Source organism: Sycon ciliatum, chromosome 1 (genome assembly GCF_964019385.1).
Source record: "Sycon ciliatum chromosome 1, ocSycCili1.1, whole genome shotgun sequence".
Classification (NCBI taxonomy): domain Eukaryota; kingdom Metazoa; phylum Porifera; class Calcarea; order Leucosolenida; family Sycettidae; genus Sycon; species Sycon ciliatum.
Genome location: NC_088643.1, coordinates 11,139,023 through 11,162,891, shown reverse-complemented (window position 1 = coordinate 11,162,891; position 23,869 = coordinate 11,139,023). Strand labels below are relative to the sequence as shown.

The window sequence follows — 23,869 nt, the reverse complement described above, 5'->3', positions numbered from 1 at the left end:
TATGATTCCAATTTGTTCCATAACTTCCATTGCATGTTTAGTCTTTTCCTACTGCTAACTAGGTGTGGGATGACTTGCTTTCGTCACAACATTTCCATGCATTTTGTGCTATTGTCGCGTGGGTTTCGTATGGGTCTCGCGTCCGTAGTCGTGTCTCTTTAGAATCGTTTCACTTTGATCGCTGTGTCTTTCTTGATCCTTGAGGGTGGTGGCGTTCCTGCGGATGCGGAAAACTCGGTCTAAACGAGTCTCACGCGAACCGTGAAATTTTGTTTTGTTTTTGTGCATAATAATATGCTTTGCAGTGGTGGCTCTGGAGTCTCTTCAGTTGTACTTGGAGAAGGCTGGACACGATCACACTGTCCTACCCACCACCAGAACGCAGTAAGTAGAAACTGTTTTTGTGTCATTCATGATTCTACTGCATCTCTTTGCTTTAGAAATACGCTACAGTAGTGAATGGACAGGCCAGAGTTTTACCAAGCACAGCATAGCGATATATGCAAGTTGACTCTACTGCGCATAGACTGATACATGAACGGTCCAGGCTACGAGGCTGCCCCCCCCCCCCCCCCTCCCCAGTTCTTCGTCACCCGACAGTGCCTGTACGAGGTTTCGTTCGATAGTGTGTGTTGTTGCCCTGCTCCCTTGTAAAACGCTTGGCTTCGCTTGCAATCTCCATCCATCTCTTTGCACTCTAGCTTGTCGTAGTGTCATTCCTGGCTTCACTTAATATCACCATTCGCCGCATGTGCTCTGTTAAGTCAGTTTCTATTGACGTGAGACGACACCTGCTGGGAAAGAAAACAAAACTGGATGTGTCTCTTTCACTTTGCCATAGCAGTGCTCTGTGTGTGCATTTGCTTGCAATGTACGGTCAGCGTTGCCCGTAACGATACTCGATCGTAGCACAGCATAGCGATATATGCAAGTTGACTCTACTGCGCATAGACTGATACATGAACGGTCCAGGCTACGAGGCTGCCCCCCCCCCCCCCCCCCCCTCCCCAGTTCTTCGTCACCCGACAGTGCCTGTACGAGGTTTCGTTCGATAGTGTGTGTTGTTGCCCTGCTCCCTTGTAAAACGCTTGGCTTCGCTTGCAATCTCCATCCATCTCTTTGCACTCTAGCTTGTCGTAGTGTCATTCCTGGCTTCACTTAATATCACCATTCGCCGCATGTGCTCTGTTAAGTCAGTTTCTATTGACGTGAGACGACACCTGCTGGGAAAGAAAACAAAACTGGATGTGTCTCTTTCGCCTTGCCATAGCAGTGCTCTGTGTGTGCATTTGCTTGCAATGTACGGTCAGCGTTGCCCGTAACGATACTCGACCGTGCATGAGAAAGGAGTCGTTATTCGCGAGTTCACCTAATTAGTGGTGTTGAAACTTGATAGTATATTTATGCAGTCGACTGGTCACTATATTGTAGGTGTGAAGATAGTGCCATTATTCATGAGGTTGAAAGGATGCAGTCAAGTGGTCACTAGGCCTGGAGATTGTGTCGTTATTCATGAGCTGTTGGTATACCCGAGGTCCTTATCCACAAGGGTACTTGCAAACCAGTCTTAAAGACATAAAGTGGTTTAAGGCTGTGTTGGAGTACACCGAGGCGGCCCTGTGAAGTTTTGCTGTGCTGAGTTGTGTGTGATGATGATGGCGTGTGTTACGTTCCCTGCAGGCAACCGGTGGTTTCCGAGATCTATCACTTGCTCGGCGACTTCCACCTGAAGAATGCAGACTATCTGTAAGCACATGCGTAGTCTGTGTGACGGTGCCTGTTGTGCTGCGCCTGCCACGTGTATCGGGGCCCAGCCACTGGTATGGCGGTGGGGAGGGATGGGGGGGGGGGGGGGGGGGTGAAGGTGCTGGGGGTAGCAGGATACATACTACATCTATGTAGGCTACCACTTTTCTGTTGTATAAAATATGGCTAGAAGCGACAGGAGGCATTTGGGACCTGGCTGTATAGTAGTATTCAAGCACTCTCCGCATCCATTGTTGTTTCAGGAAATCATCCAAGTGCTACATGCAAGACCTGTGCTACAACCCGGGACGCTTTGACTCCTGGGCCGGCCTGGCGCTGGCCAAATCGCAGCGCATCGAGGAGCGCGTCAATTCGGTGAGTCCGCTCTAGCCTCGCACAGTGGCACCATCAGTCCTCTGTGCTGACAGCGTACATGTGTGGATGTAGTGTTTTTGAAAAGCGACCATTGGCTTAGCGTGCTATGCACTTGGGCATGTTCATTTGTAGCTGTTTACTTTAATTTCAGAAATTTTAGGTAAGAGGGAAAAAGGAAAGGGATTGCTCCCCACACTGGATCTCGCGCTATTCCGCCGACTTGACTTGACCCTTGACGGACTCACGACTGCCATCCAGAGCACACGAGATGTCCATCGAACCTTCGACTCAGCGAACCTGCAAGAAAGCACCACTCCCTGCTCAATACACAGTGTTTCGGGGAATTCACCCCTCGCCAGTTGAGCTTGAGTGGGCCGAGGAAGATTGTGTCTGAAGAGCATTACTTACATAGTGCTCTCCAAAAGATCAGGTTAGGTGAACAGAGAAATGTTAGGTACAGAGAGGCAGTTCCCTATTGTATTATGTGTATCAGTGTGTTGGTGCGGCTATTGACATTTCAGGTATGAAAGAGATGCACCCAAAGTACCGAAAAAATAAGTACACCGAAGATTTGGGAGATGGCAGTAGTCTTTCAGCTTGCCAATGTCCAATCCAGCCAGACGAGAGTCCCAGTACTCTTGGCTAATGTACTATACATTTTTTTGTAAATCACTCGCCCGCTGTTACTTTTCCACCGTTCCCCGCAGTCTCTACTTTCTACTAGCTTCTAGCTCCGCACTGTTTTACTATTCTGATTTGTATTCTTACTGTGGTGTCTTGTATAAAAGCCTGTTTTGAATACAATCATGATTTTTAAGATACACTGTCAGCACATAAACCTGGTTTAGTGTTGACATACATAGAGATACGTGGCTTGAATAGTAGCCTGACTTGAATAGAAGACTAGCACTGACATTGGCTTATACGGCCGTAAGCACCTGCTTTTATACGCGACATCACGGTAGGTTAATGGATTTGTTTCACCTCCACCACATGCGCTATCTGGTCGACCTCATTCACACCTGCAACACGACTCCAAGTTGTCGTAGATATTGGCCAATAGAATTCCCTCTGTACAGCGCTGTTTCGACCAATTCCTAGGTTCTAGGTTCTGTTCTGCTGCGTGACAATGACGTGAGAGCCAACGTTCTTGTTGCTGTCTGTGATGAACTGTGTGTTCGTTTCCAGCTGGACACTCTGGGCAATACTGCTCGCTTCGTCCGCCGCCAGGGACAGCCGACTGTACTGTAAGTCCGGGGTTGAGCTCTGCGGCAGGCCTCATGCCATACTGGAGCACTTTAAAATATAGTAAGGTGCTCCAGTATGGCAAAAAATATATATACCGTACTCGCGCGATTAGAGCCCTCTCTTGAATAGTGCCCTACAGTCCATTCACTATTAATGTGCACTGTTATTACATGCTCCCATCATACGACTGTGTACAAATACAAGGCAATTTTTTTCTGATTGAATGCACGCTTGCTTGCTGCTCCTTTTTTTTTAAACGGATCAAAATCTGAAGTAGTGGTTGCGACTTCGGCGATGATTTGTAAGAAAGGTTTGCTCCCCACACCGGAGCTCGCGCTATTCCGCCGACTTTACTTGACACTTGACTGACTCACGACTGCCATCCAGAGCACACGAGAAGTCCATCGAACCTTCGACTCGGCAAACCTGCAAGAAAGCACCACTCCCTGCTCAATACACAGTGTTTCGGGGAATTCACCCCTCATCAGTTGAGCTTGAGTAGGCTGAGGAAGATTGTGCCTGAAGAGCACCACTTATATAGTGCTCTCCAGGCACAAACATCACCAGGGATACAAACTTACAGAGACGCTCCGCTTCCAGCGCGATAAACACCTCGTGAACACCAGATAGCAGCGTGAGTCAGTGTCGCTCCTGGACGGTGAGACAGACGTCGAGGACCCTCGGTCATTCGCAACGCTGTCACCTCCAAACCAACTAGTCGCAAGCCCGCGCTGGGCACAACAGTACGAAGTAGTGGTTGCGACTTCGGCGATGATTTGTAAGAAAGGTTTGCTCCCCACACCGGAGCTCGCGCTATTCCGCCGACTTTACTTGACACTTGACTGACTCACGACTGCCATCCAGAGCACACGAGAAGTCCATCGAACCTTCGACTCGGCAAACCTGCAAGAAAGCACCACTCCCTGCTCAATACACAGTGTTTCGGGGAATTCACCCCTCATCAGTTGAGCTTGAGTAGGCTGAGGAAGATTGTGCCTGAAGAGCACCACTTATATAGTGCTCTCCAGGCACAAACATCACCAGGGATACAAACTTACAGAGACGCTCCGCTTCCAGCGCGATAAACACCTCGTGAACACCAGATAGCAGCGTGAGTCAGTGTCGCTCCTGGACGGTGAGACAGACGTCGAGGACCCTCGGTCATTCGCAACGCTGTCACCTCCAAACCAACTAGTCGCAAGCCCGCGCTGGGCACAACAGTACGAAGTAGTGGTTGCGACTTCGGCGATGATTTGTAAGAAAGGTTTGCTCCCCACACCGGAGCTCGCGCTATTCCGCCGACTTTACTTGACACTTGACTGACTCACGACTGCCATCCAGAGCACACGAGAAGTCCATCGAACCTTCGACTCGGCAAACCTGCAAGAAAGCACCACTCCCTGCTCAATACACAGTGTTTCGGGGAATTCACCCCTCATCAGTTGAGCTTGAGTTGAGCTTGAGTAGGCTGAGGAAGATTGTGCCTGGAGAGCACTATATAAGTGGTGCTCTTCAGGCACAATCTTCCTCAGCCTACTCAAGCTCAACTGATGAGGGGTGAATTCCCCGAAACACTGTGTATTGAGCAGGGAGTGGTGCTTTCTTGCAGGTTTGCCGAGTCGAAGGTTCGATGGACTTCTCGTGTGCTCTGGATGGCAGTCGTGAGTCAGTCAAGTGTCAAGTAAAGTCGGCGGAATAGCGCGAGCTCCGGTGTGGGGAGCAAACCTTTCTTACAAATCATCGCCGAAGTCGCAACCACTACTTCGTACTGTTGTGCCCAGCGCGGGCTTGCGACTAGTTGGTTTGGAGGTGACAGCGTTGCGAATGACCGAGGGTCCTCGACGTCTGTCTCACTGTCCAGGAGCGACACTGACTCACGCTGCTATCTGGTGTTCACGAGGTGTTTATCGCGCTGGAAGCGGAGCGTCTCTGTAAGTTTGTATCCCTGGTGATGTTTGTGCCTGGAGAGCACTATATAAGTGGTGCTCTTCAGGCACAATCTTCCTCAGCCTACTCAAGCTCAACTGATGAGGGGTGAATTCCCCGAAACACTGTGTATTGAGCAGGGAGTGGTGCTTTCTTGCAGGTTTGCCGAGTCGAAGGTTCGATGGACTTCTCGTGTGCTCTGGATGGCAGTCGTGAGTCAGTCAAGTGTCAAGTAAAGTCGGCGGAATAGCGCGAGCTCCGGTGTGGGGAGCAAACCTTTCTTACGGATCAAAATCTGTTCAAATTTGAGCGAGAAAATGGAAAATTGATTTTTTTAGCTCGCTTTGCTGGCTGATTTCCGTGCATTTTCTTGCGCCGCTGCTTTGTCTTTGAAGAAGTCATGCACCTTATTGATCATCTCAACGCATCCACGTGGGGTATTCCCCTGTTAGGCTGGCGCTGGCCTACATGTAGAATCCATGGGGCATACACAATGGCCCTTTGACTGGATGGAAAAGAGTGCACACTTATATTGGCCCTTTGACTGGAAAAGAGTGCACACTTATATGGAATGGACTGTAGTTTGCAAGAGCCAGTGAAAAATAAAGCCCTCTCTTGAATAGTGCCCCCCCCCCCCCCCCCTGGTCTTGTAACCAAGCCCATGTGCAAGTTTGGTGTTCTTTTGCTAATGTTCTTGGCCATTGCTTTGCATTGGTGTTTTCAGGAACAAAATCGCAGGTCTTGTTCCCGTTTCTGTGGAGTCGTGAGCGTTTACAGTACACTTTAGGCTCTGTTTTTCTTTGTTTTATGCTGGATGATGCAAATGTACCAGCAATAAAAAAATAGTGCCCTCTCTTGAATACTGCCCCATCTGTGATGGACAAAAAATAGTGCCCCAGGCGTGCAAGTACAGTACATGTAATAGTCCAGGCATTTTTCTGTAAATGTCTCGCTTTGCAACTTACTACATGCACCTTTGAAGGTGTCCCCAATTCAAGTTTGCAAGATATGTGTGTGTATTTCATGCTGGAAATTCACCGCGGCACATTTACATGCAAGCACCAGTTTGAGCGGAAATGAAATTATTGCCAAATTTGCAGAAGTAGTATTTTGCCAAACGTTTTCTGCAGCGCAATTTGATTTGTAGCACTCTCCTGTCCATGTGGCCCACCCTCCCCTTTTTTTCCGAATCTCCTGAGTTGCAAGCACCCTCCTCTGCCGAGATGCCCCGGATAGTAGAGGGCCATGTGTGTTTCTGTCTGTGCCCCTGGTTGTTATCATTCTGAAGAAGAGACAATCGTCGAAATTTGTATAAACATATATCAGTATCAATCATTCTACAGTATAGTTTTGCTCTGTTGTGTGTTACCGTTTCATTTTATGAATCCCTTGGCTGGACCTGTGCTGGTATGGATACAGTCAGACCTCGCTTATCCGGTCCTCTTTTATCCGGATCCCTCGCCATCCGGAAGAAAATCGTTCGTTGCCGATTTACAGCGTATGCCACGCATACATACAATATGTGTGTTTGATTATCCGGTTCCCTCGCCTATCCGGATATTTTTTGTTGAAAACGGACGTGTGCGGTTAAGCGAGGTCTGACTGTATCTTACTCTGTTGTGTGTTACGGTTTCATGTTATGAATCCCTTGCCTGGACCTGTGCTGGTATGGACATCAAGCCTTTGCCAAACTGTGCTCCTTGTACGTGCAGATGTTACAGTCAAGCGTGTAGGCTCAACGGTGACAAGTGCTGCCTTCAGGAGCAGGTAATTACCATCACAAGAGATCTCTGGCGGCGGTGAACACGTCTCCGCTTTGTCATTCTGTGGCTTGCTTTTGTGCCGTTCTGAATTGTGCAGCGTGGAACACGTCGAATAACACTAATCACCCAGTGCTACTGTTTTTATAACTTTCTTGGAGACAGGAAGCTTATCACATATCAGGGAAAGAAAAACTAGAAATCTACTTTTTTCCTATTTTGGGGGGGAAAGTGTTCTTTTGCAGTACAATGCAACACAATATTGTGAGGATACATAATAACGAGAGACAAGAGGAACCCGCTAATCACCCAGTTATACTACTACTGTCGCGGACATTGAATGTTGAGAAGTCAAGCGGCTACTGGGCACTGGCCTTGCAGTCGTGAGCACTGCTGGTCCATTTTACAGTGTGTACATAAACTACAGTGCATGTATTATTATTATTATTATTATTACACGCATTCCCGCGGCAGCGTCAACCAAGCAGTTATGCTTGATCCACACGTTCGCTTATGCTGGACATTGAAACAAAGCAGATGTAGACAGCTCCTAGAGAATGGGGCTCTACAAAACCAATAATCGAAGTTTGTCCTTCAGTAACATGGAGCGTCATAAAATTGGTCTCATTGGAAAAAAGGTCATCATTATTGTCTCCTCATGTAGCATCATGGTCAATGGGTGGCCAGATAATTATACGTATGAGGTTGAGTTGCCAGATAACTATTAAAAGATTCAAATAGTAATATTATTATAGAATGGTTGTTATGAGTTTATAAGGGTGCCATGGCTGTTTCTACTCATGACGAGGGTGTGCACAAACACTCTTCACCAGCGCGTTCCATGCTGTACGGTCCACAGCAATCCACTCCAGACGGCGCAAGTCCTCAACACTCCGCAGGTGCCCATTGTTCGACTGGGACAGATCGGTGTGGAGCTTTATTGGTAGTGTCACCCTCGGCCTCCCACGGACCTCCCCTCGGGTGCCTGAAAGTATTGCTCCATGCTCAATCGTGCTGGCGTGTCCTTACCCAGGCGAAGCACATGCCCGAATAGACTCCAGCGTGAATTTCGGATCAAGTTCGACACTGGCTCCACTCCACATCGGGCATACAACGCCAAATTACTAATCTTCTGTGGCCATGTGATGCCAAGAAGTGACCTGAGCTGCCTTCTATGGAAAGCGTCCAGGGAGCGTTCGACAACAACCGTCAGGCCCCAGGTGCCTGAATTATAGAGAAGTATCGGCATGATAAAGGCGCAGTACAACCTCATACGCAGAGGCTCTCAGATCAGTCCTCGGCGCTTCCAAAGCGACCACATGGATCGGAAGGCAGCCTCGGCCAATTGCCTGCGACGTGTCACATCCTCAATGTTGCCCATACACGGTGAAATCAGTAAGGGTGCCGTCCCCGGTCATTCCATCGGATTTCAATGTCCACAACAATGTCCGTGAGGCTTCCTGCAGCTTCATCTGTGAAAAGAATTCGGCTGGACACACCCATTCCCATAGCGCTGCACATCACATCCGAACCAGGTAATAACATTTGTTATTACCTGACGATGGCCAAGTGCCGAAACGTTGTAAAAATAACGGAACTGGTTCGGATGTGATGTGCAGCGCTATGGGAATGGGTGTGTCCACCCGAATTCTTTTCACACAACAGTAGTGTTATGTTAAAGATTTCAACTACTTCAGTACTCCAGGCGTCGGTGATAGTGATAGTATATTCCGGGCCACAGCGGTTCCCATTGTAGTGCCAATGACTGATGTGTGTGTGTGTGTTCTCCCGTGTTGGTGTCTCCGTGTTGTGTGCGCGGCGTTTAGTTTGGACTGTTTGCATACGGCCTGAGCAGCCTGTCGTCGCGTTACTCTCAATCACAGGTGAGTAGATTTATTATTGCGCGCCATCTATTGTTCAAGCCAATCAAGGAGCTGAATGCCTACACACTGTGCAAGCTTTCAATACCTGCAATGAGGTTACTCGTGACTGACTTCAAGCCAATAGTACATGTGGTACCGTATTTTCACGAGTATGAACCGCACTGGAGTATAAGCGGCATCCAGATATTTTCGTCGCGAAGTACAGGCATCTGCCCTATTTATCACTGTTAATTTGACCATCGTAGCAAATTAAAAGCCGCGCTGACTTTTTCCTGGGTGAATTACAGGTGCGGCTTACACTCCGGAAATACGGTAGTTCTTTCTCTGTGGGGGGGGGGGGGGGGGGGAGGGGGGGCAAGTCCAGCTGCTATCTTTCTACTTTCCACCTGGACTATAATGATGTTGTGCCTGAGAGCAAACGGCCATTCCTGGTTATTGATCTACCAGTGCAGTCAACACCGCTTACAGTGTGTAAGACGTACTATCGTGCAGTACATACTTTTTCAGCTGACGAAAAATTGGCACGCTTGATTGCAGCAGCGCGGTTTGGAAGTACTTTTCCCTGTGTTCCGTTGTGAGCACTTCGAAGTATGTCGAATCAGGTTTTGACTGTATGCCGTTGTTTTCTCTACGTACATACACGTGTATGCTTTGTGTAGGGTGACGCCAGCGTGTCGGGCTCTGGAGACGACGGCGGCGCAGCTGGCGTCACGCTCGACAGGTCCATGCTACTGGCGCAGGCCAGGGAGTGCTTCGTGGCCTGCCTGGATCTGCACGGAGACGAAGAGGACACCTGGCTGCATTGCCTGATGCTGGCCAAAATAGCGTACAAAACCGGCGCAGCGTTGCACGAGTCACTCAACTATTGCATGAAGGTATGTGACTACCTTTGCTGTTTGGCCTGTCGCTCTTGATCTTCACTGATCAGATCTAACAATATCGAATTGCTAGCTGTCCGGATATGCCCGGATAAATACAATACAATACAATACAATAATTATGGACTAATTTTGCTCATAACTTGTTATATACTTTTTTTAGGAGAGCTAATATGTGCTTGCTGTTGCTGTATCACTGCACCGAATGCAATCAGCCACTTTCAACTGCTCTTTTTGGCGACAGGCCATTGTGAGGATTTAAAAAATTCAAAGTGCTATTGGCTTGGCTGTAGAACTGCAAAGGAAATTACTCTGCTCTCCGGTGTGTGTTTGTTCATTGATGTGTGTGTTTGCCGTTGCTGTTCTAGGCCCAGTCTTATCTGGATCTGAAGGGAGTGCATGCCAACCACTACAAGCGAGTGTCGTTTGCTAACACCACCGAGAACCTGGCTGCTCTGTCCAGTGTTGAGGTAGGTGTTGTTGTATGCATCATTGCTGCAACCACTGTTATTGCTGCTGTTGCTGCTGCTGCTGTTGCTGCTTGGTCGTGGACGATGAACTGGATATCCAACATTAGTGGTCATGCTCAGCTGTGAATGGTATTATTCTGGTTGCGGGGTATCTTTCAATGTGCACTTCGGCACCATGTCTAGTGCATGCACCGGTAGTTGGAACACACATCTTCGGTGTGAATCTGCAGTGTTAAAGCCTGATATCTGTATTCAGTTGCAGTCAGACCTCGCCTATCCGGTCCTCATTTATCCAAATCCCTCGTCATCTGGAAGAAAATAGCGGGTTACAGATTTACAGCATACGTAACGCATCCAACGTAACCGGTGTTCGGTTATCCGCTTCCCTCGCCCATCCGGATATTTTTGTGGAAAACGGATGTGTGCGGATAAACGAGGTCTGACTGTATATGTCTGTGTACTGCAGTGCTGCTCAATGAAATCCAGTCACGTCACTCAAGCGTGCGCCTTGCATCATTTCCCAGCCCAGTGTTCACGGGTCTAGGGGCGCGCATCGCCCAGTGCGTACTCGAGTGATGCTGCTGGATTTCATTGAGCAGTGCTGTAGTGAATGGTGGAATCATCTGATGAGTATACTTTACTGGTAAACATACTGCAAAACCGGAAAGTTTAGCGACCAAAAAGTTTAATGTTTTTGTAGTTTTTGTAGTTTTGGCATGATGACGTGCAGAAAGTGTAACAATGATTACCTAGCCACCCATTTGTATTCGCATCTTTAGACAGACATCTCAAACCGGGTTCGCGATAAGGTTTCTTTTAAATAACGAAAAAATTAGTTGTTAAAACGTTAGACTTTGTGACTCGTTAGACTTTCCGGTTTTACAGTACTTTGTTAGCAAGCATGTTGTAATTGCTGTTTCATTCCATTCTCTGTGCTGCTCAGATCTTCTACCGCTTGCATGTGATCATGCTGAAGGCACTTCTGAAGGGCGATGCGGATGCAGAGCAGCTGGACACAATCCGCACCTACCTGAAGAAAGCCAGAATGCTACCGTTCGCCGTGGCAAACCTTACCACCGCCAGTGCAGCCGGGCTAGCTTCGACATCGCAACAGCCATTGCCCGAAGTCGGCTCTCCGCCTTTCTCGCCATCCGCAGCAAGCAACGTGGCAGCAACAGCCCAAGACTCCGTGAATGCCCATTCATGTGCGCCCTCTGCTTCAGAGGAGCACACGACAGAGCCAACAAGCACCACGGCAGCAGCAGCAGCAGCAGTGGGGGCGGCCATCGCACCAACCTGTCGCATTGCCACACGGAGCAGGAGCGGACGGTCTGAATCGCACGAATCGTCCGCCAGTTCTGCCGAAACCAAGGAAAAGGACAAGGACGGGGACGGCAGTCAACATCAGGACTCAGTCTCGAGCCACGACGGCGACAGTCAACCCGAGCCTTCCGCTCAGGCTGGCTCGAAAGAAGACGGCGCCTGTGCCGCCGACGCCAGCGCGGGCAGAAAGCGCAAGAGAACGCTGTCCAGCACCAGCGTTGACAGCAAGACGTGTGCTGCTGGCAGTGGCAACGGGACGTCAGCTCCCTGCTCCACAATCCTGGAGGCGGACGACGGCGAAGATACGGCTGATAGTGGTGCAGATTCGTCTGCAGCCGGGCTGCTGAGACAGTGCATTGGGCAGCTGACGTTGTGCGCGCGCGGCTTCTCGCGGCACTATCGCACCGTCTACCGACTCGCTCACTTCTACTACTCCGACCCGCAGAAGAAGGTTAGCATCCGTGTAATGTCGGGGTTCTGGCTCTTTGCCTTGTGGCGAGTACATTCTCAGCCTCTCTCCCTCTCTCTCTCTCTCTCTCTCTCTCTCTCTCTCTCTCTCTCTCTCTCTCTCTCTCTCTCTCTCTCTCTCTCTCTCTCTCTCTCTCTCTCTGTGAACAGTGTTTGCGCTGTGTTGAACTTTGTAACGTGTTGTAATCGTGCCACTCTTACCATACCGTAAAAGTCCGTAAATAAGTACGTATTTACTTTCGAATTTAGTGACCACGCCCGTACTAACTTTCGGGCGGGTACTGACTTTCAGGCACAAACTAACTTTCAGACACTGACTTGTGTGACTTGTGTGACTTGTGTGTAGTGGAGAAGTCATTTTCATGTAGATGTACATGCTACACACTGCATGTGCGCATCGTACCTGTACTTATTTCGGGTAGTATGTTTATCGGGCTTGACTTGACTTCAACAGACAGAGCCAAAAGAATGAAGGGGGTATTTCTTTCGGGCAGGTACTTATTTACGGACTTTTACGGTAATATCACCATGGGAAGAGTGGCACATATTATGGACTATTTATAGGTTTGAGGGAAAGCCGTAAACGGGAAACGGGTGAACTGTTGTTGTGATTTTATTTTTACCTCACCCGATTAACAGGCAGGATAATGCCTAGTCACAAGACCAGGTCTTTATTATTATTATTATCATTATTCTCGTATCCGTCTCGAATGGGACTCACGATGGCAGAATTGATTGAGCATGTGTGTGTGTGAGAGTGGGAAAACAAAATGAAAAGGAGTGTCTAGTAATAAGAGTCAAATATTTAAGAATAGGTCTAGAGACCCGGTCTAGTTCTCACAAATGATTTTACTGTGTGCTTTTGCTTGTCTTGTGTAGAATTTAGAGCGCAGCCGTGCCCTGCTGTTGCATGGTAGCAACAGTGGCGGTGGTGGTGGCAGCACTGACGCGTGGACTGCCCAGCTGCCGCAGTGCTCCCTGTTCCGCTTGAAAGCGCCCTTCTTCCAGGTACAGTCTCAGCGCGGCGGCGGTGACGAGGCATGATGCAGTGGCGGATCCAGGGGTTCCGCAGAACCCCCTAAATTCTGGCAACTTACTGGCAACCATATGCGTGTCCATGTACATGTATCAGCTATTTAGTTTTGACTATACTGGAAACCCCCCTGTAGAGATCGCTGGATCCGCCACTGCATGATGCAGTACTTGAGTCTTGGGAATAACGCATTCTTGGTTTTATCATGGCTACCATGGGCACTGACTCTGTTCTCGCTCTCCTCTTTCTTCTGTGATACTCGGTCTGTGTAGAGATTGTGCTCGACGTGTGAAGATGTTGTCCTTTATTGACACATCGGTCCAGAACAGAGACATATGCGATTGTAAAAATCTAAGGTGCCCCTGACTTTCACGAGTCCTCATATGAGATTGTATAGTCAATATTTTGTCGGGTGGTAAAAGCCTTGTTCGTACCTCTGCACGCATGATGTAATCCACTGGTACATCTTAAAAGGTGCTTCCAAAGTACTTTACTCTCTTGTTGCAACGATTGCCAGGGTATTCAGTATTCCTTACTTTTCCTCATGTACTTGTTTGTCTTTCTCTTTCTCCTATCCAGTTTTGGAAGAGCCCCATTGAAGAGCTGGAACGGTAAGGCCGATAGTGCAAGGTAGTGTGCACACATAAAAGCATGCCTTTGTTCTGCCCCCCCCCCCCCCCTTCTCATTGGATCACGGGAGAGTGTATTCATCGGGCTGTAAAGTGTTAAGTCTGCACGTGTGAACAATCATCTTCGCATCCGTTGCTCTTTTCACAAGTTTCCTGTGTTTTCTTCTCTGCTCTCTTGTTGCAGGCCGGGCAGTTTTGTTTGCCACATCAACCGCTCGCTGTCTCTACTGCAGGACGTACTAGTGGAGCTGTCAGACACCACTCATCTCCTGGCCGTCGCCCAGTACCTGCACAAGAAACCAGAGCAGGCCAAGTAAGGTGTTCTCTAAGTTAGTGTGTGTGTATGTGTGTGTGTGTGCGTGCGTGCGTGTGCGTGGTGTGTGTGGGGGGGGGGGGCAGTAATAGTAGTAACTATACCAGTATTGTGCTACAGTCAGACCTCGCTTAACCGCACACATCCACTTCCCACAAAAGTATCCGGATAGACGAGGGAACCGGATAGCCGAACGCCGGTTATATTGGGTGCATCACGTATGCTGTAAATCTGTAACCAGCTATTTTCTTCCGGATGGTGAGGGATCCGGATAAAAGAGGACCGGATAAGCGAAGTCTGACTGTATTGTGCACCCCGTGTGTTATCAAATAAAGACAAATTTCTCGATATTGTGCTGCTGGTCCCTATCATTAAGTGTCTGCTTTAGTGCATAGCTCACTGTACATGTATGTCTATGAGCTAACACTAACGCTGTCACCTTGAGCTGACTTTAAATTTAAACACTTTGCTGCTCCCTAACCGTTATAGTGATTGGCTCAGAGTCAACTTCAGACAGTCTCTCTGGGCTAGCCTGATGAGACCTGGCAGTCGAAACTGCTAACCTTTTCTGATGCCCCCCCCCCCCCCCCCCTCCCCCTATTCCCCTTGTTCATTCTGCTACAGGAAGTTTCTTCACGACACAGACCGCGTCGGCTGGGCAAACAAGGTTAGCGCGTACGCTAGAGAGCTTTTGAAAGTGCTTGCTTTGTGCAGAGAAAAGGAAGAGAGTTGTAAAAAAGCTATCTCGAGGAATTTATTTAAGGTATTTGTTGCTAAATTCCGCTATGCAAATGTATCTTGACACCAAGCCAGGTGTCTGAGAAGTTTACCGTTCAAAAGCCAGTTAGTGATTGGCTAGATAACTAGTTATTATGGGTCAGAATTACCTTCAGTTTCGGAGACTAACTATTTTAATTTTAATTGCAGTGGAAAAAGACCTTGGTTGTGAAAGTGTCGGAGAGATGTTTGTACATGCACTTGCGTCTGTTCCTATACTTTTAAGTTTTTTTCATTTAAAAGTATTTTTGCTGCCCTGCCTATATGGTGTCCAGATGCTCAAGTCCTGTATTACACTACTAGGCAAGCAGCTGCGACAAGAGGTGCAAACTCTGCTGGATGGTATACCAGCTGAAGATGCCGATGCTGCGGGTGAGTGATGAGCCTGGTCACCGCAGCCTGTCATTCCCACTTGCCTTTCTTCTACTACTGGGTGGCAGTGACCCTGACCCATATCTGTGGTGTGCAAGCTAGGTTGCTTGGATTACGCACATATAACCACCCACACATGTATAACCACCCACCCACACACACATAACCACCCACACACACATAACCGCACACACACATAACCACCCACACACACTTAACCACCCACACACACATATAGCTACCCACACATATAGGCAGCCTTGTAACCTAGGCCGTTCTCATTCCATCATCAAATTTCATGAACTACACGTACAGTCTACGCACAGCGGAGTCACCGTGTATATGTCATGCAGTCATGTACATGAGTATGCTGTATTTGGTGAACTTCTAGCCTGTTCGGTCTTCGACACTCCATTCTTCGGCGCCCGGCAGTACTGTACAAACCTGCGGGACGAAATTTGAGCATCGCATTACATTCTGCACGCGATAAGCTACTTTTTAAAGTTTCATGGTGTGTACGTGTATCTGTTGCGTTCCTTGCAGACGCGTCGCCCAAGGAATCGTACCCATCCGTGGTGAGTTGCCTTAATGGCTACACTCTGGTTTGTCTTTGCATTGATCATAGCTGAATGGTGACATTGTATTCACTGCGTAGGCAAGCAAGTACAGTCATTGTCAACCTTAGGAATACCGACCCTCGATCATGCCTTATACAGGTGTCGTTCTTCGCGAGTGGTCATTATTCGTGAGGTTGAAGGCATGTAGTCAAATGGTCATAAAGTCTGAAGATCGTGTCGGTATTCGCGGGTTGTTGCTATACTTGAGGTCGTTGTTTGCGGGTAGTTATACCTGAGGTTATTCTCCAGGCTGGCTGTAGAGTGTGAGCTCGGAACCATGGACATGCGTGCAGCTCGGCTACATGCTGGTTTTCTCATTTGTTGCACAGCTGCACAATCTGCAACAGTGACTGACGGCCACTTGCTCTTGTCTATCTTTGCGTTGTTGCTTGTCAGGAATCGTACGCCGGTTTGCTGGAGTGTCTCGGTGCGCTGTTCAACGTTCGCAGCACTGCCGTCAAGGCCAAGTTTGACCAGACGGTAAGCCAGCGTGCAGTCTTCTCGTGGACGCAACGTGATGGTGCCATGTGCGTGTGTATGTAATGACTTTGACTGTTCGGATAGTTGTTATAATTTGGTGTTCTTATTGTCCCCGATCTCCAACGTAGTCACCCAAGCATGTACAATTTTACTGTTAAACAGGTTATTTTCGGTTTAACTTTAATTTCGGTGATTTCGGTAGAAATACCAGGCACCTAAATTTAGATTACAGCAGGACCTAAATTGCACAAGAGTATTGTGATGTATGTGAAGGGAATGTTGGCCCCCTAATTCTAAGTTACACCTGAAACCCATCAGATCCCTGGCACCGAAATATAAATGCACCTAAAATTACATCCTAACCGGTGTGCCCACTTCATTCCTGATGATGGTTATTTCATGACCGAAACGTTGAAATATAATTATCGCCCCTCCCCCCGAGACACACACATCATAGCACTGTAGAATGGGGTTGCATTTTTGTTGTTTTGCCATGTGATTATGCAATCACCATTGTGAAATGAGGGTTGCCTGCTGCTCCTCGTTGATAGTATTGAAAGAAAAAAAATCAAGCCCATCTGCTGCTGCTAGCTGCCAGAACTGATGCTGACACTGCGATCGCCACCTCCAACTGCTGAGGTGCCTCGTGCCTGTAGGCTGTGTAGCACCACCACAGCTTGGTCCGCCCTGCGTTGCCCCGGCATCGTACTCTCGTACACAGGCCATGCTGCCGCATTCTCGCGTTGTGGCCTTTGTGAGTACGTCTTACACCATTTGCGTATGCCACGCGCTTATGCGGCCCGTGCTGGGCCTCTCTTTTCTGTCTTCCTGCCCGCGGCCCACCTTACCTGGTGAGCTATCGTGCCTTATTTTCCATATAAGCATGGTGGTGTCTGTTATCGTGGGTCCGATAGCCCCCGGGGACTTCGCCTTTTCCATACGTGATATGCATTTCTCCGCCTGGCGCTGTACTAGTCCTTACCCCGTACCGCCTTGTTGCAGTTTTATCTTGCATGCTCGGTTAGTACTAATACTACTATGCGTTGGCTGAGACTTAGTACGCGCGCCGCGGCTGGAGCCCTTTTGTGCCACGAAAGGACCTGCTTCCTAATATAGAGACTGGGCGCCATGCCCGCGCCCTGTCTGCCGTAATCCTTGCATTATTAGAGAGGTTGCGCACAACGAAAATTCGTTAGATTTCGACCGTCCGGGTTCGAGTAACGAAAGTTGCTCCGAAGATCCGTCCAAACGTGACCGAAACAGAGCAGATCTACGAAAATATTTTTCGTTACCTGGAGTACTAAAATACTGATATTTTACAACTCCCTGTCTTGACTCTTCGTACCCGCGCGGCCGCCGCGTCGACCCACTACGAAAACGTTCACGCGTTGTGCGCAACCTCACGGTTTACGAATATTCGTTAGCTTTTTTCGTTAAAAATATTCGTTACGGCGCTACGAATTTTCGTTGTGCGCAACCTCTCTAATACTAGCGCTACAACCTTCATGCAAATATGGGGTAGTCTCGCCTGTGGGCGTACTAGTGCTCCTGGTGCAACCTGGGCTTTCTACTAGTACGGTTGCCCGCCATTGCATGCCAGACACCCCCATTGTTGCGCGCCTAGCCACGCGCGTGGCTTTTGCCTGCTGCTCGGTCGTCCGCGATAACTGCGGTTTGCCGTACGCTGCAAACCTACATTATTTTTCTGGTGAAAAGCAGTGATTTGAGTGTGAGCCAGTGTTGCTCACAACTAATTTTTTAAATTACATGTTTAACAGTATATAGTCGTGATGGACCAGGCCCGAAAATTTGGTGGAAAAATTATACTTTGATTCGCAGTGGAGAGACCGTTATTGGAGATGGGAAGTGAAATTTATTAAATTTGGTTTTCCTAATTCTTCGCTGGTTAGAGGGAAAGACGCAAACAGGAAGGGTCAGAAGAAAAAATTGACTGTCACCACCAGGACTCGAACCAGGGACCCTCGCCTGTAGCCAGCGATGCTATACCCACTGAGCTATGGTGTAGTCGTCATCCGTCATGCCGTCATGGTGTAGCCGTCTTCCTAATTATTGTGAGCAAGCATCTGAATATTCATGAGTCGGGGGGACTGAAAAGGGAAAAGTCTGCAGAAAAATTGGCTGTCACCACCATGATCTGAATGTTATGCTTTGAATCACGGTGTTTGTATGAACGCAACACCGACCCTGCGAACACCATTGTAACCCGGTCCTCTCTGCCGTTGCTTCTATGCACAGGAGCTTGACTGCCTGTTTGTGGAGGCTGGCCAAGTGCTGGCCCCGTGGATATTTGCAGAGGTGAGTGGTAGTGCAGATGAGAGCCACAACCCTTACTATAGGGCTTGAAAGTGATGACGTCAAAAAAACGGCCAGGGAGTAGTAAGTTGACATCAGATTTCTATTTTGGATCCACTAAGGTGTGACTTTGATATTGCCTCAGTATGTGGGTGCATAGCAACCCACTCATGTCGTATGCAGGGGTGACTTTTACTTCGCCACCAGTTGTAACCCCGCCCCCAGTAGCCAAACCAGTCAGTTTCACTGGCTACATCACCTTGCTGTGAGTAAGACGGCTTGAAATGTGCTTGGATCCATACGAAAAACTGGATCCAAGTGGATCCAGTTTTTGAATTTTTGAAATTGTTGCTATGCTGTGACGTAGCACTTTCAAGCCCTATTACGAGTTTGTACAAGAGTACTAGTAGTCTAGTACATGAAACCCAGAGTGTGCAGCTTGGGGATTTTTCTACTACACGTGTCTGTCACGACGGAATTCCGTGCCTACATCATCTTTGCTGCAGACCTGAGGCGGCAAGTGGCGTAGTGCGTACAACTGAGCTGCAGATGTGCAGAAAGAGACCTGCTTGAATCCAGCGTGTACGCACTACATCACTGAAATGATGTAAAAATCACGGAATTCCACCGTGACAGCAACCCATCAGGGTTGCACACTCTGGTTTTCATGTACTCTTGGTTCGTATGGAGCGGTTTCACATCCTTGTCATGTGACTCAAGTATTTGTGCGGAAAGTGATCATCATAATTATGTGCACAGTGGAGCCAACATGGCCGACATTATGTGACCCATACATGTAGATGCAAGGGTTGACTGCAGTTGGAACCAACATGGCTGTTCTGTACGGTCATGTGATACATGTGAAAACACTCTATTGCCTAGTCCATTCACAATCACGCGGATGCAGAAAACTCTGTTTAACCGAGTCTCACACAAAACATGAATTTTCAAAAACTTTCACAAGCACATCGCTTCTGTTTTGCTTACGAAGCGTCCACATCCCAGGTCAGGTCCTAGGTAGTGTAATAGTCTTCTTCGCTTGAGATGTTAGAAATTTCTCAAAATTTAGCTCTGTCGGATAAATTTTCTTTATTCTGAGGTACTTTCATACACCCTCCCTGATGAAGCCCCAAGGCTGAAAATCTGTTTGGTGAGATGTGAGATGTAGTTGTTGAATTGCAGCGTAAGACCATGGTGGTGGTGTCGGTGATACTAGTATTTGGTAACAGATTACGTCGATATTGTGACATGTCCGTGTGCCCGTTGCTTGTCGTTGTTGTACAGAAGAGTGCGGAGTCGATTCGCGCTGTGTCACGCGAGGAACTGATCTGCTCCACCATCGGCTTCCAGCAGTACTACCAGTCTGCCAGTGCAGCCGCTTCACAAACCTCTCAAACAGCAACAGCAACAGCAGCATCTTCATCACTTTCCATCGGTCTCTTGTCCATGGACGTCACTAGTCAGACCGTTCCGGACGCCAACAGTCAGATGGCTGCGCCCAGCGTAGCAACGACGGGTACTGGCAAGGTTGGTCAGCATGGCGCTATGTGCTCGTGTGTGTGTTTAGCTGTATTGTCCTCGGGGATCGTCTTTGGATTGGATTGGTTTATTCAATGTCGAAGAACGAACAGGCAGTGTTGCCTTATTGCATGAGATCGACTACAGGCACACGAATATAAGGAAAAAGGAAAAGATTTAAAAAATAGAGTTTTAGTCTTACCCATGTTTAGTGCTGGTTACCATGGTTACTGTCACATAGCTTGCTGCAGTGCAGTCATGTAACGTTGAGGAATAAATTGAACAAAATAGAGATCATCCCAAGTAGCTACTGGTACTTGTGGGAAATTGGTCCATGCAAATTTTGCAGCACTTTTGAATGCATGGCGAATTGCTTTCGGTTATCTAGCTGTGTACATCAGGGAGTCGTAAAATACCGTATTTTACGACTCCCTGGTGTACATGTAGCTGTGATGTTCACTGTTCAGCCATGTCGGACTGTACATGTGCATTGTATGTACCCCGCAACTTGTAAATGTGTGTACTGAAGTCTTGTCATGTCTTTCTACCGTTTGTTGTTGTGCCGTTAATCACACTATTGTATTGTTCTGTGATTGCACTATGTTCCCGTGTGTGCCATTCAGGCCGATGCCGCCTCAAAGACATCGGCGTCAGCCTCGTCCTCGGGCAACTGCGTAGCGTCCGCTCTGCGCCACATGAGCGTAGTGCAGGCCGCTCGTCAAACTCGTCCAGCTCTGCTCGCCATCGGTGTGCCGCGGCCGGCAGAGGCAACTTCGACAACTGAACCAGCTGCGGAGCTCTCCCCTAGCGCTGTTTCACATGTGGAGAACGGTCACACTCCTGTCAGCAACGCAGCAGCATCAGTAGTGACCTCGCCTCGGTCGCCGACGCATCCTAACCCTACGCCAACACAGACATCACCACAGTCAAACCAGCATCCGCTGTCATCTCCTCCGAACAGTGCTCCGCTGGATGAGCCGCATGTTGACGAAGAGACGATGGATGAAGACCCATGAAGTGTGTGTGCTGTTTAGCCATTCATGAACATGTCGGGAGCCAGCCAGCCTCCGTAATGAAGTGGTGGTGCTATGTACAGTCGCTGAGTGCAATTTGGGCGTATTGTTCTAGTTCACACTTTATACAGTGCCAAGGTTTAGTGTGCACGAGTCTTGAGTGATGTATTGTAAGCTGTAGAGATGACGGATGTTTCTTTTCCCCGTGGCATCTTGACCGTGGCTGTGGAGTGTGTGTGTGTGTGTGTGTGTGTGTGTGTGTGTGTGTGTGTGTGTGTGTGTGTGCGTGTGTGTGTGTGTGTGCGCGCGTTGATCGGTAGGCCGAACCGGCCGCCACGTTGCTATGAATGGCGGTTTGCAATGGCTCTCAGGTTCCCAAAATACTACTTCTCGGCTGCTGCTGTTGTTGTTTGAAATCTTTTATTCTCACATTGTTGTTGTTGTTGTTGTTTATTCAGTTTCTTATCTCTGCCTATGGTAGCCGGCTTAGTCTGTGATCACTGATGCTGTTACACTTTTTTAAAGACTCTTGGCGATTTCTATTTTTGCGAAAGTGTTTGCGTTCCATTGTCACCGCGGGCACTCTTTTCCTTTGGCTTTTGTGTGAATAGAGAAATATGTATTTATTTCAAACGTATCATTATGACTTCTGCCTAGTTTTGGTGCATGAAATCCGAAGCAATGTACATGTACATGTACCTGGTAGACAAGGCTAATACAGTCATGACATTGGGCGTTTTCGATTACACATTTGGGCCCAGGTTTTACAATTCTCGAATGAACGGATTTCGGCCATGTAAACGAACGACTACACATAAAATCGTAAAAGGGGATCAGGTGGGATCCTGAGCACCCTCGCGCACGTACGTGGACCTAGCATGGCGTTAAACGTCGAGTGCGTCAATTCAGGAATTAGCAACTCCGCCCTCTCTTCAGAATTGACGGAATTGGAATTGACGACGGAATTTGTGTAATCGAACGGTGCATCCAACACAACTAATTCTAGAATTGACCGAAATAATGGTGTCTAATCGAACGCTTCCATTGTGATCTCGGGTTTTTTTTTACCCTGTGACTGGCCCGAGTCCTAGATCCTGCATGCAGCTTGTGACGTCGGGCCGATTTGATAGTTCAATCTTTATCGGTAGTTTTCTCTGTTGGCTTCACATAATTATTTCCACTTTGACGTGTTTCTACAGTCCATTCATAAAAAAATGGGTCCTGGCTCTGGCGAGCTCCCGTATTTGGCGATTTTTCGTGATTTCATCGTACACAGTGCAGCGCTGCGAACTTTGAAATTTGAAAAAGGGTCCAAAAAGGGTGCCTGAACTGGGGTTCGAACCGCAGAATGCACTGTCGCAGGCGGGGTCAAACGGCCTGCATTTTGATGGTTTTTCCCAATTCAGTGCTTTTGGGGCAAAACCTGGCCGAAATCCTATTCTTGCTATGGCTTGCTTTTTGGACAAAAAAACTTCAGAAACATAATTGGAAGAGGATTCCATATGGGATTGCAGAAAAAAATTCTAAAAAAACTCAACGTTTGACCCATTTATGGCCAAAAGCTAGAAGTTCATTTTTTTCTGAATGGACTGTAGAATCAAGTCGACCCAACGACTTGGCCAGAACTGTCAACTACTATTACATGTAGATCTACAATGACTAGTATTTTTACTTACCAGTCTTACCATGTACCACACTTGCAAGCAAGCAGCATGCAGCGTACTTGTCTATGTCCGGCAACGACGTGCAGCACCGTGTCAAATCATGGAGGAGAAAACTTCAGAAAAGTGCACAAAAGCCTACACACGTACACAGAGCGAAGAACGAATGACAAGTGACAGACATACGTCTCCGACTGGCTCGACAACTACTTCTTTTGTAACTGACTCGACTGGGACTGGAACTTACTTGTGGAAGTCAAAACTGCTATGCACTGTCTGTACGTCTACTCGTATCAAGAAATCTGTCGGCTTCGACCGGACAGCAGTGCAACAGCAGCTACACTGACAGTACTTCGCTGTACATAATCTGTGAACGCTATGCGCTAGCGCTAGCAAACAGTTTAACCCTTTGTGGGTCTTACTCAATGTATGTGAGGGGTGGTCACGCAAACACGCGCACAAACAACCAGCCATAACTCAAGTTCTGTGGGTTGTAGGTATGGGTAAACTATATATTTTCAAAATCTGTATGCTTGGACGAGTCCAGAAAACACAAATATGACTATGTCCAGGCAAGGGTATGACCCGTGGTAGCCCTTCAAGTTGAGAGAAAATACAATTGCGAACAAAAAACACAAAAATCACAGCACGAAGTGCATACCAAGTTCGTGATGGAGCTGAAGTCCTATGATAAACAATCAGGTAAGCGCTACGTCTTGGTGAAGAATATATGCTCCTAATTCCGTCCTGGAACTCCAACACGTCGCCATCGGCGAGGCACCAGCAGCAACAGTTCCACAATATCACAATTTTGGTTCGTTCAGCTCAGCGCCGCTCGCGTCAGATTCGCTCGCTCAGATGAGTACGAGACTCGTACTCAGGCGCGATGTCACGCATGCCGTGATTCTCACGGCCAGGCGAATCAGCTGATCGCACCTGACAAGTCCTTGTAAGAGTTGCTGTTGCTGTGCTTCCTCGCTGGTTGGTATATTTGATTTCTTCATTCGGGGACGATTTATTTGAGCTTGGAGGACTCAACGGAGCTCTCTTTCTCACCACATTACAC

The 23,869-nt window shown here is 48.1% G+C and overlaps 1 protein-coding gene across 2 annotated transcripts in view; it reads left to right on the top strand.

Moving 5' to 3' along the window:
* Positions 1–21,779, top strand: part of LOC135813146 (calcineurin-binding protein cabin-1-like) — a 60,593-nt gene extending 38,814 nt beyond the window's left edge. For both annotated transcript variants that reach the window (XM_065326365.1, XM_065326370.1), the window contains exons 36-54: positions 306–384; positions 1,681–1,746; positions 2,010–2,121; positions 3,310–3,368; positions 7,008–7,062; positions 8,882–8,938; positions 9,598–9,813; positions 10,185–10,286; positions 11,230–12,060; positions 12,957–13,085; positions 13,690–13,721; positions 13,924–14,052; positions 14,677–14,719; positions 15,105–15,201; positions 15,745–15,776; positions 16,215–16,298; positions 18,555–18,614; positions 19,896–20,138; positions 20,753–21,779. In XM_065326365.1, coding sequence (XP_065182437.1) covers positions 306–384; positions 1,681–1,746; positions 2,010–2,121; positions 3,310–3,368; positions 7,008–7,062; positions 8,882–8,938; positions 9,598–9,813; positions 10,185–10,286; positions 11,230–12,060; positions 12,957–13,085; positions 13,690–13,721; positions 13,924–14,052; positions 14,677–14,719; positions 15,105–15,201; positions 15,745–15,776; positions 16,215–16,298; positions 18,555–18,614; positions 19,896–20,138; positions 20,753–21,145 — 2,819 coding nt within the window. In that variant the 3' untranslated portion in view covers positions 21,146–21,779. The remainder of the gene's footprint in view (positions 1–305; positions 385–1,680; positions 1,747–2,009; positions 2,122–3,309; positions 3,369–7,007; positions 7,063–8,881; positions 8,939–9,597; positions 9,814–10,184; positions 10,287–11,229; positions 12,061–12,956; positions 13,086–13,689; positions 13,722–13,923; positions 14,053–14,676; positions 14,720–15,104; positions 15,202–15,744; positions 15,777–16,214; positions 16,299–18,554; positions 18,615–19,895; positions 20,139–20,752) is intronic.
* The last annotated feature ends 2,090 nt before the right edge of the window (positions 21,780–23,869 follow it).